The sequence below is a fragment of the Pteropus alecto genome, unplaced genomic scaffold (genome assembly GCF_000325575.1).
Source record: "Pteropus alecto unplaced genomic scaffold, ASM32557v1 scaffold65, whole genome shotgun sequence".
NCBI classification, from domain to species: Eukaryota; Metazoa; Chordata; class Mammalia; order Chiroptera; family Pteropodidae; genus Pteropus; species Pteropus alecto.
In genome coordinates, this window is record NW_006439191.1 from 9,119,392 (window position 1) to 9,137,492 (window position 18,101).

Below are 18,101 nucleotides of genomic sequence, written 5' to 3' on the forward strand. Positions count from 1 at the left end.
GTCTCGCGAGGCCGAGGCTCGGTGGCCCGGCTTTCCGCGCCCTCCGTCTGTGGCCTGCCGACGCGGACGACGTCTCGCTTCCCCGAGCACCTGCCGCCCAGCCCCCGGGAGGCCCGGTAAGTATGTCGAGGACGGGGGCTCCCCGTCATAGTCTTGCCGCTGTCGTCCCCCCGGAGTCCCAAGCAGTGGGGCACCCCCTGTTACAGTCTCCATAGACTCCCGGATAGTTGTCCCCAAAGGTAGCCTCCTCCTACTACCCTGAAACCCACGAAAGGAAACCCACGCGGGCCCCGTGAACCGTTGGTGTAAGCCGCATGCGCGAAATTTCCGTGCGCGCCGCTCCGCTGGCATCGGGGGGCTCTGGAGCTACACGGGGGTCCATTCGCGGCCCCCCGGGGGGACTGTCTGCCCTTCACGGAAACGCCCACCGGGAAAGAGGGGCGCTGGGGTTGGCGCCTGCGCGGGGCGCGCACGGTCCGAGAGGCCGGTAAACAGGAAGTGGGGCCCCGGGCTCAGGCGCGCTGCTCGGGTCGGGGGACCCTGTCGCCAATCGGGTCCTCCTCCGGGTGGGGTGGCGGCGTCGGTCCCACCGCCGCGCTGCACCTACAGGTCCCCCGCGCCTGCGGGTGGGTGTGGCGCTCCGCGACCCCACCCTCCGAATTCCTGAAAACGGGTGCGGGGTCCCCGAAGCGGAAGGATGGGGCCGGGCGGACGGTTCCGTGTTGACCTTCCAGGTTCTGCAGTGGGGAGACGTATACAGAACGTCGGGCGTTTCCATCGACAGCGGGAGGCCGCCTTGGGAGAGTGTGTGTGGGAAATTTACTGTCACAAAATTAAGCATATTGTTTGCCACTATCTCTAGAAGGCTCGATTTAGATGTCTCTAGATGCTGTGTTCGTTTTACTTCGGTTATACAGGAGGTTTACATGGATCACGTGTAGAGGATCATATATATATATTTTTAGAAGGACTTGTTAAATGTTTTGAGTCATAAATGAGCTTGCTCAATTGTTTATTGAGTACACAATGCATTTTCTCTTCATTAACTGTCTAGTACTCTCCAAAACCGGTTTTGCCTTGAATAAGTAAATAGGGTAAGAGGGGTGTTTAAAGTAGGTATTTTATACCCTGCGAAGCCTACGTTTTTTTCCCATTAAGAAAAGTTGATCGACAACATTGTATAATGCTTTCAAATTAAACCTTATCAGGATTTCGTATCTATGACTTCCTGGAATCTAATTGCCATATTTAAGTCCTCAGCTATGCCTTCCTGTAAAATCTGCACTACCTACCTCAAGGACTTTTAGGAGAGTGACATACTGCCTTTTTTTTAACCTAAAAAATTAAGCTTAATTTTTTTTTTAAGTTGGCATTTCATTTTAATAGTTTTTCAGTTATTTTGGTTTTTAAGTTATTGATCAAGTATTGTTTTTTTAATCATGAAAATATTGGTGCTTATTAACTATTATGTGGAAAGTCTATTTATAGAACATGCTGTAACCAGCCAGCAAAATCATGTGGGAAATATAGCTAATTTAAAACCTATTTCTCTCAACCTTAGCAGACTAAACAAGTGTCACCATTTGACTCTCTTTCGGATATTACATTCATCTGGCCCTGGGCCCTTCTCATTTCTGCTGTCTAACCAAAGCCTAGTACTTTGCTGCTCAAAAGTGTAGTTTGGGAACCAGCAGTAGCAGCATCACAGGTGCTACCCCAGCCTGTCAAATTAGAACCTGCATTTTAACGAGACCTACTCTCCAGGTGATTTTTATGCATTAAGGTTTAAATATGACTGCTCCAGTATATTTAACATTGCAGTTATTGTGGGCAAATTTCCAGATGCTATTTTTACTAGACCTGATCTAAACATAGATTACTATGTATAGACAAAACAAGATTGTTTTACAGCAGTGAAGTATTTTATTTTTATATGTGTGTGTTTTCTATATATCTTATATGAAAGTATATATATACCCTGCAGTCAGGTTTTATTAAATATTTCATTTAATTTTTATGTATTACGTACCTTTTTGTTTATAGGAAACATCTGGAGAAAATGACACATTGGTTTCATAGGAACCCATTAAAAGCCACAGCTCCCGTTTCTTTTAATTACTATGGTGTAGTCTCCGGTCCTGCTGCTTCAAAAATTTGCAGGTAAGTTTTAGTCAATCTCAGCAAGAACCGATTGAGCCACCCTTGGATACAAGATACTTATTTAGGTCCCATGGGCAATACAGAAGTACGTAACACACTGTCCTTAACTGTAACACACTGTCCTTAACCGTAGTAGACTCCTTATAAACTTGTAAATGATGTGAAGAGTTAAATCATAGGTTATTCAACTTTGGCAGCCATCAAGGCCACGGTCCTTAATTTAGATCAGTAAGTGGGTCCCAGAGAGGCTAAAACAATCAGAATAAAGGAGTTAAGCTATTTCAATAGTACAGAGATCCACAGCATCATACGTGGATGTGGCTAATTGGCCAGGTAGTAAATTCATTGAGTCACGTGGAGGGAGAGACCCTGTGTCCTGACTAGTGTTCACATAGGGGAAAGGACTTGAGCTGGAGTTTAAATAAATCGAATACCTTAGATCAAGGGTTGGCAAATTAGGTCCAACAGATTTGGGCCACTACTTGTTTTTATAAATAAAATCTTAATGGAACACGGCCACTCCACCCCCACTTATTTGCATGTTGTCTGTGGCCACATTTGTCTTCTTTCCTTTACACAGCAAGCTGAGTAGTCCCAACAGAGACTTTATGACCCAGAGAGCTTAAAATATTTACTTCGGCTTCTACAGAAGAAAGTTTGCCGATCCCCGATTTAGATAGAAGGGAGAAGAGAAAGTCATTTCAGCCGAAAACCTCTTGTTCTAGAGGTAGTGGCCAGAGCAGTTCGGAATAAAAGAGATAAATGCAAGAGATATTTAGGAGTCAGCTGGCCAGACCGATGTGCTCTGGGAAGTTGAAAAGTGTTCAGTGTATTGAGATGTAGAAACGAGATGATCAGGACATTGATGGCAAATAAAAATTAAGAGAGTTGGTGCTTTTTTGTGGAAAGAAGTAACTGAAGCAAAAAGTAGGAAAACTGGCTTATAAATCAAGACCAGAGGTGAGCAAATTTTTTTCTTTAAAGTCTAATAATATTTTGGGCTTTGTGGGCTACGTACAGGTGCTGTTGCATATTTTCCTTTGTTCATTTTTACAAAATAAAAAAAGCTGTGGGCCATGAGAAGACAATTTACAGGTTATAGTTCACCAGTCCTACTCTTCGACTCCCAGAGATTGGTCCCAGTTAACTTTTATCTGTAGCATTGGGCAAGTCTCAGCTCTTAGTCATCAATAAAATGAACAGTCTAAATTGGATATTTCTAAAGTACATTTTTTTAAAATTCTATAATTTTAAGATGACTATAACTTTATAAAGTTGGGTTGCAGGTGACGATGGAGCACCATCCTAGAAATAGCTAGCAAACTATTTGAGTCTAGAATAGGCCTTAAAGTTCAAATTTTCTGCTAGTCCAGGAATTACTTCTTCCCAGCTTCTAGCGCAGTTACTCAAAAATGACGTTCCTGAGGTACCCATCCCATTCTTACTCAGCCGTATGTGATTGTTGGCGTGTGCTTTCTGGGAGTAGGCCTCCTTAGAGCCAGTATCGGCGAATAAACACTGCACCAGGACCACGCAGGGTTAAGTCAGTGTTCTCTTCCAACAGCACTGCTACATGACAGCTCTTCAAAATCTCACGGGATTGGAGATGTTAGTATTCTTCCACTCAACAAAGAAATTCGACTCCATGCTTTGTTCTAGGCACCTACTACGTTCTAGATAGGCAGTCCTTATTCTCTCGGTGCTTACAATTGAAATTTAGTCCTTAATCATTCATGCACAAGTGTCCTCCGTCATTGTTCGTGTAGTGTGGTTTCTGGAACCCTCACTAAACAAGTTGCCTTCTGCGATCAGATGTGGAACTGGAACAGGACCAAGTTAGAGCGGATGATGCAGAGCTAGGATTGGATCTAAAGTCGCACTAATGGGCGAGACCTCAAGAGAGAGAAGGGGGGAAGCCAGACTGAACATCTTGGGAGGTGGTAATAAGAAAAGGAGGTAAAAAAAAAACATAGAAGGCACTTTCAGAGATAAGAGGAGAACTTGGAAATTTTAGCATTCCTGGAATCAAGGGAGAAAGAGTTTCAAGAAGGAAATGGACTGCGACATTGCTGCAGAGGAGTGAAGGAGAATGGAGACGTTTTAAAACGGCCACATGTCTTTCAGTATTTTCCGTGTGTGTGTATAGAATTATAGAACGCAATTTTGTTTTTAAAATACTGTTTGCTGCTTAAATTATATTTTGACATAAGGTCAAATTTTGAAATTTTAAGGCGATACTAAATTCATGCACAAAGATGTTAAATTTCCATTTTTCAAATACTTCTTTTGTAAAACTGGTTAGTTTAGTTTATCCCTTCTTAATTCCTTCCTCTCGTCCTAAGAGCTTGTGTTTGATTTTTTAAATGAAAACTTACCGTATACTTTTATTACATAATTATATCCATAATTTGCTCCTTTAATTGGACCGAGTTTATCTTAGTGCAAGTTTTCAAACAATTGTTAGTGGAAATTTCAGGCACCTCCAGTGTCGGTCCTAATCGAATCGATCCCTGTGCACTTATTAATACCTGCCAGGATGTGTACGTGTGTGCTGTGTTTGAAAGCTTTTACATTGGGAAATTTGTGCCACTTTTACGTAGATTCTCTGTAGCACAGCTCACTCAGCTTTACTGTTTCTGTCTTACATAAGTGACTTGAGATCATCCCGAGCACGACTGCTTGAACTGTTCACTGATTTGAGCTGTAATCCAGAAATGATGAAGAATGCAGCAGATTCATATTTTTCTCTTTTACAAGGTTGGTTATTTATATGAATTTCAGAGTTTTTGAAAGACAGCTATACAGAAGTTCACATTTACTTTTGGTTCCCGGCTGTATTGTTTGGTGGGCCTGAGGTTCAGAAATATGAGAATGTAGGATGGTCTTTTTAACATTTTGAAAATTAAATGTGTGTGTACTTCGTATTATGTTACCTTAGGAGGAGGTGTGAGAAACAGACAGGAAGGGAGAGGGGTTAGAAGTTTCATTCAGGTACCTGGAAAAGTCCTTATCTGAAAAATTTTCTAAATAGAGCACTTGATATTTCTTCTAAAACTGAAATGTTCTTTATCTTTTATAGGTTTCATAAATTCATTGGATGAATCTAGCCAAGAAAGCAAGTTACGATATATTCAAAATTTCAAGTGGACCGACACGTTACAAGGACAGGTCCCCAGGTGAGCAGTGCCAAGAGGACCAAGTCGAAGCCAGTTTGGAACTAACTATTAGCCACTGTTAACTCACACAGCCCCTGTGTTTGAAGAAATAAAATAGAGATGCGATCAGCATTTTCCCAGCAGGAAGTTAATTTTTAATGTTTTACCTAAACTTCTAATACTTTCTATTAAGTAAAAGCATAATTTGTTTCTCCTAGACCACATCTATTTCTGAGATCACCGAGAGACATTAACTAGAACAGCCTTGACTTTGTACAGAGAACGTTTGGGAGTTCGGAAGCCAGCGCTGGCTTCCGGTCTCTGCCTCCTTTCAAGCAGAGCAGGATTCTGGTTTTCGCCCTACTTTTCTGATGAAAGTTCAGACGTCCTTGGTCAGTCTCTCTCTTTCTCTCGTTCTCCCTGCCTTCATCCTAGCTCTGTACTCTTTTCGACTCGCATTATTTGTTCTCTTCCTAATTTCTCTTTCTTCTTTCCGCCCTTATTAAAAGCTTTCCCTCAAACTTCCTCATCGCTCTTGTGAAACTACTTCACAGAGATCTGATTAGGACAGGAAACATAATGGTGCCAGATTTTTGTTGAACTACTTTTTTTGCACCGTTGGGCTGTTTAAATGGTCATATCTTTATCTCACGTCGCTTTAGAATCACCATTTGATAACATCAGAAGGGAGGGAAATGGAGATCGCCGAAAGACCAGGGTGGGCTCTGGCTTCCCACGCCACTCAGGCACTGTCAGCTCTTCCTTCTGCGAACGCCTGCTGCTTCCGCTGTGTCGGGGTCACAGAGACTAGAGCTTTTGTGAGGAACGAACTAGGAAAAGTGACGTAAAGTGACTAACGCCAGGCATCTTGAATGCACATTGAACGAATGTCGGTGTCCTTCCTATCTTGGGAGTCTTGGATGTAGAATTCATAAATTAGGTATTAAGCTGGGGACTAATGACGGATCCTTTCCACATTTTAGTAGTCAGACATACTAAGATTTTTCAAGTCCTCATTTTCCATTTTTCTTTCTATGACAGCTTTGCGCTTCATCTAAAATTAAGGAATGTTTTTCTTTAAATTTCTTTTTGTTTTATATAGTCAAACTTATTACTTTATAAAACTTTGGTGGAATGCAGAGTGTTTTTGCATTATATAAATTGATACTTTTTTCTACTATGCCAAATTTGGATTCCTGTGACAGCATTTTTCAACAGTTTCACAAGACAGTGAAGAATTATGTGATGAAGGCCTTAGGTAATAATACTGAATGTTCTGGAAATCTGAGATTTTTAAGTTACTTTATCTTTGATTGCTGCTTATTCAATAGACACTGCACGGTATCAGCTATGTACTCCGACCACTATTTACGTTAGGTGCAATCGATTGGAGTCTTCGGAGCAAGGCAGGTTGAAATAACTCAGATTAAAAGAGACTTATTCATGAAACTCACATAACTTAGCAAAACTCATTATTTAAAGATGAAGTTTTAGATGAGGTATGTCTACGAGATCACCAGATACAATTGATTTGAAAATTCTCAAAGATGAAATTAACCCCTTTCCCTTTAAAAAAAGAAAACAGGGCAGCTCGCTGCCCGAGTTTGTTTAACATCCCACGTAGGAACCCCACGTTTTTTAGCATTTGACGTTTTCAGCCATTGAACTGCTAAAAACAGAAAGCTGTAAATGTCGTTTCCAAAGACTATCAATACCCTAGAGCGATGCGAAATAATAATAAAAGCGAGATATTTCACGGCAGACTTTGGGGATGAGGTTAGGACTGTGATCCGCGAATTATCTCGGGGTGAATGGGGAAAGGGTTAAACTATGCATTAAAATTTTTGCAGCAGGGTGAAACTGTTTTAAGAAGTTTGTCATTGTCGTTTTTTATGTTATAACATGTTAAACAAGATAGCTTATAAGTTATTTTTGAATGACTTTTTTTGTAAGCATTTTTTTAATCTAAATGTCTCCACGTGTCTCCATTCCTTTTAAGATGGACGCACAGTTAAATAAAAAAATACAAAGCAAAATCATTCTAGTTTCCTCTCTTTGGGTCATTTTTTTAATATCTTAGGATTACATGTGTAGAATAAGGATGTTGGTTTTGTTTCCTTCATCATTTGCAATAAATGAGGTAAGGCATAAAGAATTTTCAGGGTCTTACCAGAACGATAGTGATTAAAAATTAGTATTATCTTATTTGCTTTATAAGCTTTTACCATCTTTCTGTCATATTAGTAATAGAATCTGAAGGAAACCAGATACCAAACGTACTCATTTTTGAGGCCTCTTTCTTCGTAGCGCACTCTGCCTTGGCATTCGAAACCTGCAGCTTCGCTTCCGCTTGGCTTTTCGCCCTTCTGTGCCTCGCTTCGTTTTCACAGACCATCTGCTCCAGTCAGGCTCGTTGGGTCCCTGCTGTCGGGGAAACCTCTGTCCTTTCTTGTGCTTTCACAGCCTCATTCCTCACCCGAGACGGCCTTCTGCTTCCCAAGGACAGTCCAGACCGCACACCACGCAGCCTTCCGTAGTCGTTCTAGCCTGTAACCACCTCTCCTCCGAATTCCGCTTTCTTAGCATGTGGCCTAAGAACCACCTGCTTCAGAACCAGCTGGGAACTTGTTCAAAATGAGACTCTGGGCCCCTCCCAGGACTTTCTAACTCTCTGGGTTTAAGTCCCCGAAATCTATTTTTAAACCTACTCTATGCAGGATAACCTTTGGGGATAACTGCTATTCTCATGTTTACTATTATGAAGTACGTACTGGGCCATTGTGTTAAGTATTCATTGTTAAGTGTGTGTGTGTGTGTGTGTGTGTGTGTGTGTGTGTGTGTGTGTGTGTCTTCTCGCCTATATTAAACACAAGGACCATTTTCATTTCGCAGTTAACAGATAGTCTTTATAATTTTGAGTTGGACGTACAATAGGCAAAACTTAATGATCATATTTCTAATTCTAGTGCCCAGCAGGATGCTGTTTTTGAATTAATTTCCATGGGATTTAATGTAGCTTTATGGTATACCAAATATGCTTCAAGACTGGCTGGAAAAGAAAAGTAAGTCAAAGGGGAAGGGTTTCTATGCATGTGTGTTATTTTTTCGGGATATGGAGCTGCATTAAACAGTCTAAGCTATTGATGAAAGGTGCCACTTCTGATAAATGGAAAGTTGCCTCATAATGTTACCATTAGAGTTATCAGAGTTATGGAGCCTGGTGTTAAAAGGGAAAAAAATAAAGAAACTAGCGGTGAGAAACACGAGTGACTCATTCGGTTTTATGGGAGGCAGTAGCTGTCGGTTGTGACAGCAGAAACAGGGTCCCTCCTCTGAGCGATGTTCCTCCTGTCTCTAAGCATAACAGAAGAGGAAGCCAAAGAGGTCCATCGAAGCCTGAAAATTGCAGCTGGGATTTTTAAACACTTAAAGGTAAAGTAATAATAATAAAATATGTTCTTACTGCTTATAATTCTCGAATAATTTTTATTTAGGAGGATGGGGGGAGGAGATGATTTCATTATGTGAAAAGAACTAGTATGTTTTCCTTATGTTGATGAATGTAGCCAATTAGAGATACTAAATGTCTCCATTTTAGGAGATCAGCAGTGAATGTTACAATTAGAAAATTCAAGTTGTGGTTCACTGCTTATTTTTCTGTCTCTTCTGAAAAGATAGGAGAAAACAGCACCGTGATTGATGGTTCTCACCATTTCCCATTATCCTCTGTCCGGTGCTTCTGCAGGACTGAGCTTGAGGGTAAATTCTCCTGGAGGCCAATGTTGGATTTTCTCATGAAAAAATAAAGTGCTTTTACAGCGATTAAAAGGCTCTGATCCTGACTTAGCTATAGAAATGTAGTCAGTCTTCTTTGTATCTACAGTTATTAATGCGAATGGACGATTCTGGCGTCATGCAGAAGGGAACTTTGGTTACTGTTTCAGTTAAACGTTTTCTGAGATGAAGATATGACTTATATATCAAACCAGTCTATTATGACCCAAATTTTGCTCTTGGATTCCTTATTTTTACAAAAGCTTTTAAAAAGCTGTAAAAGTTTCAGTATGCAGCAGCTTTTATTCTCTATAAGCATAGTATTGTTTTTCTTTTTGGGGGTGCATTTTTTTGTTAGTACCCTAAATTTCTGATAAATCTTCAAACCGAATGTGTCAACTTCCATTTTCTTCATTACTCACAACTGGGTTAGACTAAATATGGCTTTTTTGGTTTTCTTTCTCTCTCAGGAAACTCACATCCCAAAGCTTATCACACCTGCAGAAAAGGGGAGAGATTTAGAAGCCCGGCTGATAGAAGCTTATATTATCCAGTGTCAGGCTGAAGCTCAAGAAGGTATCCTACCTATTGGAAGATATTTTGTTTTTTGAAGGAAGTCTTTATTGGCCTTTAATTCTTCTTTTTTCCAAAATCAGAATAAGCTGGAATTGAGGTTCAGAGTTTGAGACATTTATAGAAAGGAATAACTTTCCCTTTAGGATTTGCCTCATTTTTAGTTAGGAAAAGGCCTCACAACTTAATGGCTCTTTTAAAGAGGATTTTGATTTCCTGCTGTTTCTGACAGCATAGAATTCATTCCGTAACTCATCTTTGTAACTCATCTTTTCCACCTCTACCATGCCGGGCTCATTCTGTTCCTCTTTCATTATGCGGCTTGGCTTGAAATCTTTAGCTTTCAATCGCAGGAAATAAATGAAGACTTAAGATGAAAACAAGGAACTTTGTAGGCTTTTGTTTTTCTTTATTTCAGACTCCAATGCCCTCAAAGGCTTCGTTTCCTCTTAAATCATGCTTTTTTGTAGTGGTAATTTTCTGCAATTAGATAGTTATTGGCTAGTGATTTATTTAAAGCAATGGTATCCAAACCAACAAGCTCAGTATTCTGTTTGTTTGCATTTTCTGTAGCTTTTCATGTTAAAACCTTTGACAGACAAAATCTCAAATCGTCAGACTAAGCTTTGCTGTAATAGTCCAACGTAGAGTGATGGCAGGTGAATGGAACGACATACTCATTTTGTGTTCTGGTTACAGTAACGATCGCCCGAGCTATTGAGCTGAAACATGCTCCTGGCCTGATCGCCGCGCTGGCCTACGAAACGGCCAATTTCTATCAGAAAGCGGGTCAGTGTGCTTTTCTGTTGTATTTTTTAGTCTTTAGATGTTCAGATTGTCCTCTTGGCTCAATAGGGAACAAGCAAATCATAAAGATTCTCAGATGTTTCGTTATTTGCAAAACCGGAATAATATCTGCATTATTTTTATTAATTTTGTTTAAAAGAAAATAAAAGAATTATCTGTTCACAGTTAACATGCTGCATAGCTTCTAATGGAAAGGAGGATACTATATTTTTTAACCAGTTACATCTAATAATTTTACAGCTCTTTTGCTTTTGAAATTTTTTTGGTCTTTATAACAACTTCATAGTTGCTATCTTTATTTAGACAAGAAACCGAAATCCAGAGAATTAACATAACTGACTCGTAATTTAACTGCTAGCAGGTGGGAAGCTGGGACTAAAACTCAGATTTTCTCATTAGTCTATTTTTCTTTTCATTCACTTATTTAGAAAACATGCATATGTTTCAGTTTATGGGATGGTTACTGTTTTAGTTGTTGGTAAACGAGAGATCAGTAGAACAGAGTCACAGTCCGGAGAAAGAGACAGGCACGTAGCCACATCGTGATGGCAGTGACCTGGGCATGCCAGAGGAGACTAGGCTCTTCTGTGCATTGCTGTGTCAGACCAGTCTTAACAATTTGATAATAGAATAGTGTAATTTGTACTTACCTTGAACTTCTTAGTCGTACCTGTTTTGATCGTTACGTTAAACTTAAGTTGCATGACTCATCACATCGAAGAGGGGTCGTGGTATTTAGTCTCATGGAGTTAAAATAGAGCTATGGGGAAAACAAATCACTTTAAATAAAGTGAGGTTTTTAAAAAATGTGTAAATCCTTGGGTTTTAGACTTGAATGGCATTCTGCTTTTAGCATCTGAACACATGAACTAAAAGGCTTCTAGTGAATCAGGGTGAAATTATATTCTGCTTTTTAAAATGTAACTTTAGATCATACTTTATCCAGTTTGGAGCCTGCCTACTCTGCTAAATGGAGAAAATATCTTCTCTTGAAAATGTGTTTCTACACAGCTTATGTAAGTATCTATAACCCCGAAACGGTGTAAATTACTGTCATTCTGACCGCCGAGTGCCAGGTCTGTCATCTCGCCAGGCTTAGTTTTACAGACAGTGGACAGCTGTCAGTACACGGTCACTGGCCGCCGGCGCAGCCACTGTGAAATGGAGTAGGAGGTGCCGGGGGCTGCGCACGGAGTCCAGCCGTGGAGTTACCTATTGTCTTAAACCCGCTCTTAAGCTGGAACCTTTTGCACACTTAATAACAGTGTCTCCTTTCATCCTGTACGTGGAGGAACACGTTTACTGACCCCAGCCGCCGGGCACACCACAGCGAGTGTCACCTCGAGTGGTGACAAAGCAGTCATAGGCACTGCTTTGGGAGTCACTGCTCAGTCTCTCTCACCCACCACACAAGTTTATGACTTCGTTGGGTAGAATATTACATGAGCGAGAATCAGAAACCTCTTTCAGATCTGGACGAGCGTTTTTATTTCTTTTACCTTCTCTGTCTTCAAGCGTGCTGCGTGACCACGCGCTGTCCTCCCCCGATGGACATGCTTGAAGAGCCGAGGCGGCCGCCTTCCGGCTCTTGCCTTTCTTTCTCCTAAAGCCCATTCAGGCCGCGACCTCGGTACCCCCCCCCTTTCCGTCCCCATTGTCACAGAAACTTCCCCCCCCTTCGTCCACTGCGCCCTGGTTTTAAAAACGGGTTTCAGCAAATCCTTGTTGAAGTTGTTCCCATGCTTGGAAGGCCGGTTTGGCTCAAAGCCGTGACATAATTCCACTTACTCAAATAAATTAACGTAAGGATCGCCCTGAAACTTCAAACCATGGGCAGAGGCATCGATTCACCTGCCACGCGTATAACGAAGCAGAGCTGGCGGGGAGCATCGTTCGGGGGGAGAGTGAATAAAAGTGAGTTTCCTCCACCAGGCGTACTGTTACCACGGTCAGACGCTGCTGGCTAGTGACAAATGTGGCGAAGCGATCAGGTCCCTCCAAGAAGCAGAGAAACGTGAGTGTTTCTGCCGGAGTATGAACTCCTTTTTTAAAAACGTGTTTTATCATAAAGGGGTGAGGCGTTTAAAAGAAATTCTGGCTCAGTTCATGAAAGCGAATGGGAATGAGGTAATTGGAGAACAAAAAACGTTTCAAAAACCTAAAATCTGTAGAAAATACCCTCCTTCCCCTCGCACTGGTCTGCGTGTCGCTGTCACACTAGGTAAAGAGCAGCGAAATTGCCCACCATCTCCACCTTACAGCCTTTTTAGTATAAATGCTCAAAAACGAATTACAGCCAGACCACTCTGTGTCACATGCAGTTTACGCAAAGGCAGAAGCACTGTGCAGAGAATATGGAGAAACCAAGGGGCCGGGGCCGACGGTCAAACCCTCGGGACACTTGTTCTTCAGGAAGCTCGGAAGCCTGGTGAAGAACACTCTGGAGAAGTGCCAGCGGGAAAATGGGTTTATGTGAGTGCCGCCCAGTCCTCCCGTAGTAATAGCGATAATCGTACACACTGACCCTCGAACAACCCAGGTTTGAGCTGCCCAGGTTCACGTCCACGCAGACCGTTTCCGGGAAATGTCTGCCCTGTTTTTGGTCCACGGTTGGGGGTCTGTGGCTGAGGCGGCTGACTGTGTGCGTCGATCTGCTCCCAAAGATTTCATGGTGAACTGCGGTTAATCCGCTCTTTAAGTTGATAATATAAAGTTCACCTGTGTTGGACCTAACTTTTATGCTGCCTCTGGTGATGATATACAGAAGCAGCTGTTAAACTGGAGCCTGCATTCGTAGCCTGTAGCCGGCTCAGACCGCCCTGATTTTTCTCGTTTCCCGGCCGTTCCTCTGCACATTATGTATCTGGTCTCAGCTCCTTCTGCGTGTTCATCGCTCTGTGTCTTCAGCTACCTGCAAAGCAGGGAAATTCATTCTCCATCAGGCAAGCACTTTGTCGTTAAGTCAGCATTGCGTAGACTGCCGATCACCACCCGCGTGGGTTGCTGGAATCTATTTGTCCCCCTTCCCTCTCTGCATTCTTCCACCGGGGATGTCGTCTGGTTGTGCCGAGCTCTTGCACGCTCTTGCACGTGCCCAGTTTAACCCCCATTGCTTCCTTTGGAAAGCCTCCTCGAACCCCCAAAATCTGGGTTCACGGCCCTCCTCGTGCATGCCCACGACGCCGCACCCGTCGGGGCTTCGGTTCCATTTGCCTTGTAGTTCACAAGGCGTCGTGACGGGTCCCGCGTCCTCCGTAAGCAACGCGAGGCACGAAAATCCTCACGGCGTCACTGAGCTGTCTGTCCCGGGCACAGGCCCTCGAACGCAGTAAGACAGCCAAATAGCTGACGGACAGATGAGTGAATTGCTGTTTAAATTACTTTGCAGTTACTTTCAAAAAGTCCCAACTGAAGCCCCGCAGCTGGAGCTCAAAGCCAACTACGGTCTCGTGGAGCCGGTGCCTTTCGAGTTTCCGCCTGCGAGCGCGCAGTGGACCCCAGAAGCGCTGGCCGCGTTCGACCTCAGCGGCAGACCCAAGGACGACGGTGTACGAGCGCGCGCCTGCCCACTCGCTCGCGCTCGCGTCAAAGGGGTGCAGAGTTAGCCCTGCCGTTTTCCTCCGGATGAGTAGATAGCTGTGTCTAACCGTGAACCTGGAGGCCTGCGTCCTCTTCTGACTTTCTGCCCGACTGACCGACGCCGCTTCCGCGCACCGTCTCGCCCTTTCGCCGGCTTGGCAGAGCCTGCTTCGAGAAGGGCGGCTCACCCGGCTTTCTGTCGCGACAGCAGTGCTCTTTCCGATTTAGCGTAGTGCGGGGCGTTTGAAGATTTGGCCTGATTTCAGCAGGCCACGAAGTACATCACCCAGGGCTAAAACGAGACCGCTTTCGTTCACTTTTCTCCGAGTACATCTCGGTGTGCTGAATCACATGGGGGCGGGTGGCCGTGTCGAGGTCTGACTTCCACAAAGGAGGGGTCTGGGAGAAGGCCGCGGGAATTACTTCGCAGCCGTGGCCCCTTCCTTGAAATCGGATGGTTTTTATACAATGTCCTACCCACACTAGAACCGGTATTCCTGAGAACAGGTATCTCTGTGTCCTGTTCAGCCTCTAAGATGGGCCCGCGCACGTAGCCTGTACCCTCACGAGCGATCTCCAGACGTGAGGGTCCCCGCGCGTGGTTCCCCCTCACTGTCTCCCTGAGGGTCCCCGCGCGTGGTTCCCCCTCACTGTCTCCCTGAGGGTCCCCGCGCGTGGTTCCCCCCACACCGTCTCCCTCCTCAGAAGGAGGAAGAGCACCGTTCGCTTGATTTTCGCCTGCCCGTCGGGTGTCCATCCTCACTGAAATGTCGTTTCTGACTACGTCTTGAGTGGACTTGACGTGTAGCTCCTAGAAAAGCTCCCTCCGTCTCAGTGTGATTTCTTAGTGCGTCTTGTAAAATCTGAAGCAGAAAAACACAGCGTCCCCGTTCCAAACCTTAGCTTACGTTCTTACGCTCTCGTTCTTTCTTCCTCTCTAGACCAAACCCAAGCCAGAAGAGGTGGTGAAACCTGTGAAAGAACCTGATATCAAGCCCCAGAAGGACACGGGCTGCTGCATCTCCTAAAACACAGTGACGGGGCACACAGGATGGAACCGCGGACGTGATCTCCCCGAAGCCTGTAGAATGATAGTGCATTCAGAGGGAATCTGCCTTCCGGTTATTCGTTCTCGATTTTTGGTGTAGCGGAGAGGTGTCGCGCTTCGTTTCCACACTCCTTTTAACCAGGACAACATGGGGAAGATTTTATTGTGCCTCTGAAGGGCGTGTTTGAGGGTCGGGTTTCCCCCTGCCCCAAATTCTGGGTGGTAATAGTCACAGAATAACATTGTAGGCCAGAATCATGTGGTGTCAGGTGTGCTGTTGTATCTTAACAAAAAAAATTTGTTTTCCTTCTTATTTGATACTAAAAGAATGACAGGAGTCTGTTTTTGACAGACTTTTTCTTCCATCATTTTGTTCCTTGTAAGACAGACTTGTTACGTTGAGTCAGTTAACTTTTCTAGTGGGAAAAAAAGTTAGTTATAGTTAAACATCAGAAAATCTTCATCAAATCCTTTACATACGTACGTATCTATAATTTACTCAAAAGATCAGTGTTTTCAGTTTGTTGAGACCATTCGAGAACTCACTCTTACCGTGGTGGCCCAACACCTCGTTCCAGTCTCCGTAAACCTACAGTGGCTTTTACAAGAACCTTTCTAAGGAGTTTTTTCCTTAGAGGACAGAACTTTGTCACAGCTCGTAATGTTTCTGTATGAGAGAAGACAGGGCGACAGGTTTTGCAGAAGTCAAATAAGATGCGACGTAAAGAAAAAAAACACTAGGCTGTACACCTGAAACCAGCATAAAGTAATATTGAATATCTACTATAATTGAAAAAGAAAAAGAAAAAACTTTAAACCCAAAGGAGCTAGGGCGTCCTGAATGACGCTGGTCACTACTTTGGGAGGTGACGGTACAATGCCTGACCCGATCTCCGTGTGCACTGTTTTTATATGGTTTTCTAATGTACATATTCTGTCAGAATTGTATTGCTTTAGGCCAGAGGCCATAGCAAAAACTTAACAGAGCAGACAGGTATAGTATGATCTTAAAAATAGTTTGTAATATTTGAAACCGTTTAGCACATACACAAAACTTGGGATGTAGTGGCTGCATAATCATTAAAAGAAGTCATACCTCTGTAGGTTTATTTTCTGATTGTTCTCTTGGGGCATTAGCTAATTTTCCTATTATAAATGGATTGAGTCACTTCATAGAAATAATAATAGTAATGTATACTGAGAGCTTATCACATGCCAGACGCTGTGCTGAGTACTTACACAGATAAACCTGAATCCACACTGCGGCTTCGTGAGAAATAAGTGACATCTGCATAAAGCGTCAAAATTGGACTGAACATTTCGTTATGAAGAATGACTAGATTATGCTTGAATAGATCAATATTGTATTCAAATAAATGATTACTTAAATCATAGTTTACACTCTTGAAAAAAGCTACATAGAATCAGAGCATTTTTTTAATATATGGCCATGCTACTAAAAATAATATATGGAAATATTCGTTGCTGTAAAACATTTAACATTTGAAGCTGCAATTTCCAGAATAAGTGGAGTAATAACAACATTAATTTTACTTGGCTGTCTATAGAAAAAAATAATTAAATTTTACTGTATTTTGATTACAGAATCATTCATCTATCTGTTATATGCCATTTACTGACAAAACGTTCAGCAGTACTTGATGCCAGCTTGTTGCTCTCCGTCTAGAGGGTCTATTTCTCTTAGATCCTAGTGTTTGAGAACCTAGTGACTAGTTTTCACAGTGACATCATTGTGGATCATACTACTGCATAGGGAATGAAAACATGGAATATGCTAGCTGCTTCTGTAAAGTCCAGTAAATCCTGGTATTATAATCCATAACTGGCAGCTTTGACATAAGCAGATCATATTCTATTGACGCAGCAAAGGTGACACTTTGTGACTGAAACACCCTATTATTTATCATGTCTTTGAAGTAGTGTTGGAAATATGGGGAAGTTAACAAAAGTAGTTGCATGAAGGTTATAGAGAGATGTAACAACTGTTGCATACATTTCATACTTAAAGCAGATAATGAACAGCTAACATTCTGCTAAAAGTTGTTTGTTTAATGAATTATCTATTTATAAAAATAAAAGTAATTTTACTTAGTTTCATTGGACTTTATATGCTTTTCAATAAATATTTTTACGTTTATTAAGTCAGTAAGTTAACACGAAAATCATAATTCTTCCCAATAATATTTTAAAATGACACATTTTCATCAGCTGTTTGATGCTGCGAGTTTATTAAATGTTCGACATGCCTTGACCTGTTTGGTTTCTGTTTGTTAGTACCTGTTACCTCTTGATCTCAAAGGAGCATTTCCATTGGCTCATGTATCGTACCTACCTGAGTCACAGTATTTATCCGGTATGATGTGTGTCATGTACTGTGACAAGCTAAGCTAGAGAGCTTATCGTTATCACCGTCCAACCATCTGTGGGAGACTTTGTACTTCAGCAGCTTGAGGTGGCATTTTCAGTGCTACATAAACATACGAAGAAACAAAAGCACATTCAGAAATACTCTATTGTCCAAAGCAATCGTGCTCTAGAAAATACCACATTCCTTATCTTTTTTTAATATGTGCATATTAAAAAAATATGGTGGCGAATACCGCTCCATGGGGTTCTGGACGTCCCATCCGGCCGTTCGCCAGGGCCTTGACCTGTAGGGGAAGCAGGAAGGACCAGCAGTGGCCCCAGGAACAACGCTAAGTAGAGCCCAGTGCTGGTTCTTTGCTGCATTTTAACCTGGTTCACTTGCAAACGTGTCACTGAAAGAACTCGAGGAAATTTCAGGTATTGTAACCGTCCTGAAGTTAAGTGCCAAGATTAGAACTAGCGTGTCATTTTGTTGATCCAGATTGTAATGGTGTATTTCAGTGAAGGACTTAGGATGAGCTGAGAGTGTAAATGTAATGAGAAAAATATTAAAGGTAGCCATTTTAACATCAGGAAATAAAGACAATTACAAGTCTGTTCTCTCATTTTTCCAATCA

The 18,101-nt window shown here is 42.5% G+C and overlaps 2 protein-coding genes across 5 annotated transcripts in view; one reads left to right on the plus strand and one right to left on the minus strand.

Annotated features, from left to right (window-relative positions):
* The window catches only part of AIDA (axin interactor, dorsalization associated), a 25,785-nt gene extending 25,419 nt beyond the window's left edge, over positions 1 to 366 (minus strand). The window contains exon 1 of the mRNA XM_025049852.1: positions 284 to 366. Coding sequence (XP_024905620.1) covers positions 284 to 351 — 68 coding nt within the window. The 5' untranslated portion in view covers positions 352 to 366. The remainder of the gene's footprint in view (positions 1 to 283) is intronic.
* Positions 7 to 17,368, plus strand: BROX (BRO1 domain and CAAX motif containing). 4 transcript variants are annotated; one of them, XM_006916237.3, is made up of 13 exons: positions 7 to 116; positions 2,044 to 2,160; positions 4,811 to 4,917; positions 5,240 to 5,336; positions 8,282 to 8,377; positions 8,675 to 8,747; positions 9,560 to 9,665; positions 10,362 to 10,451; positions 11,400 to 11,485; positions 12,402 to 12,483; positions 12,791 to 12,941; positions 13,858 to 14,017; positions 14,990 to 17,368. In XM_006916237.3, exons 2-13 carry the CDS (start codon positions 2,060 to 2,062, stop codon positions 15,074 to 15,076), a joined length of 1,236 nt encoding a protein of 411 aa, XP_006916299.1. In that variant the 5' UTR covers positions 7 to 116; positions 2,044 to 2,059; the 3' UTR covers positions 15,077 to 17,368. The 4 variants fall into 4 exon arrangements, with proteins under 4 accessions (XP_006916299.1, XP_015448246.1, XP_015448245.1 ...); XM_015592759.2 differs by lacking the exon at positions 7 to 116 and adding an exon at positions 550 to 806; XM_015592758.2 differs by lacking the exon at positions 7 to 116 and adding an exon at positions 1,483 to 1,764.
* Positions 17,369 to 18,101: the final 733 nt, after the last annotated feature.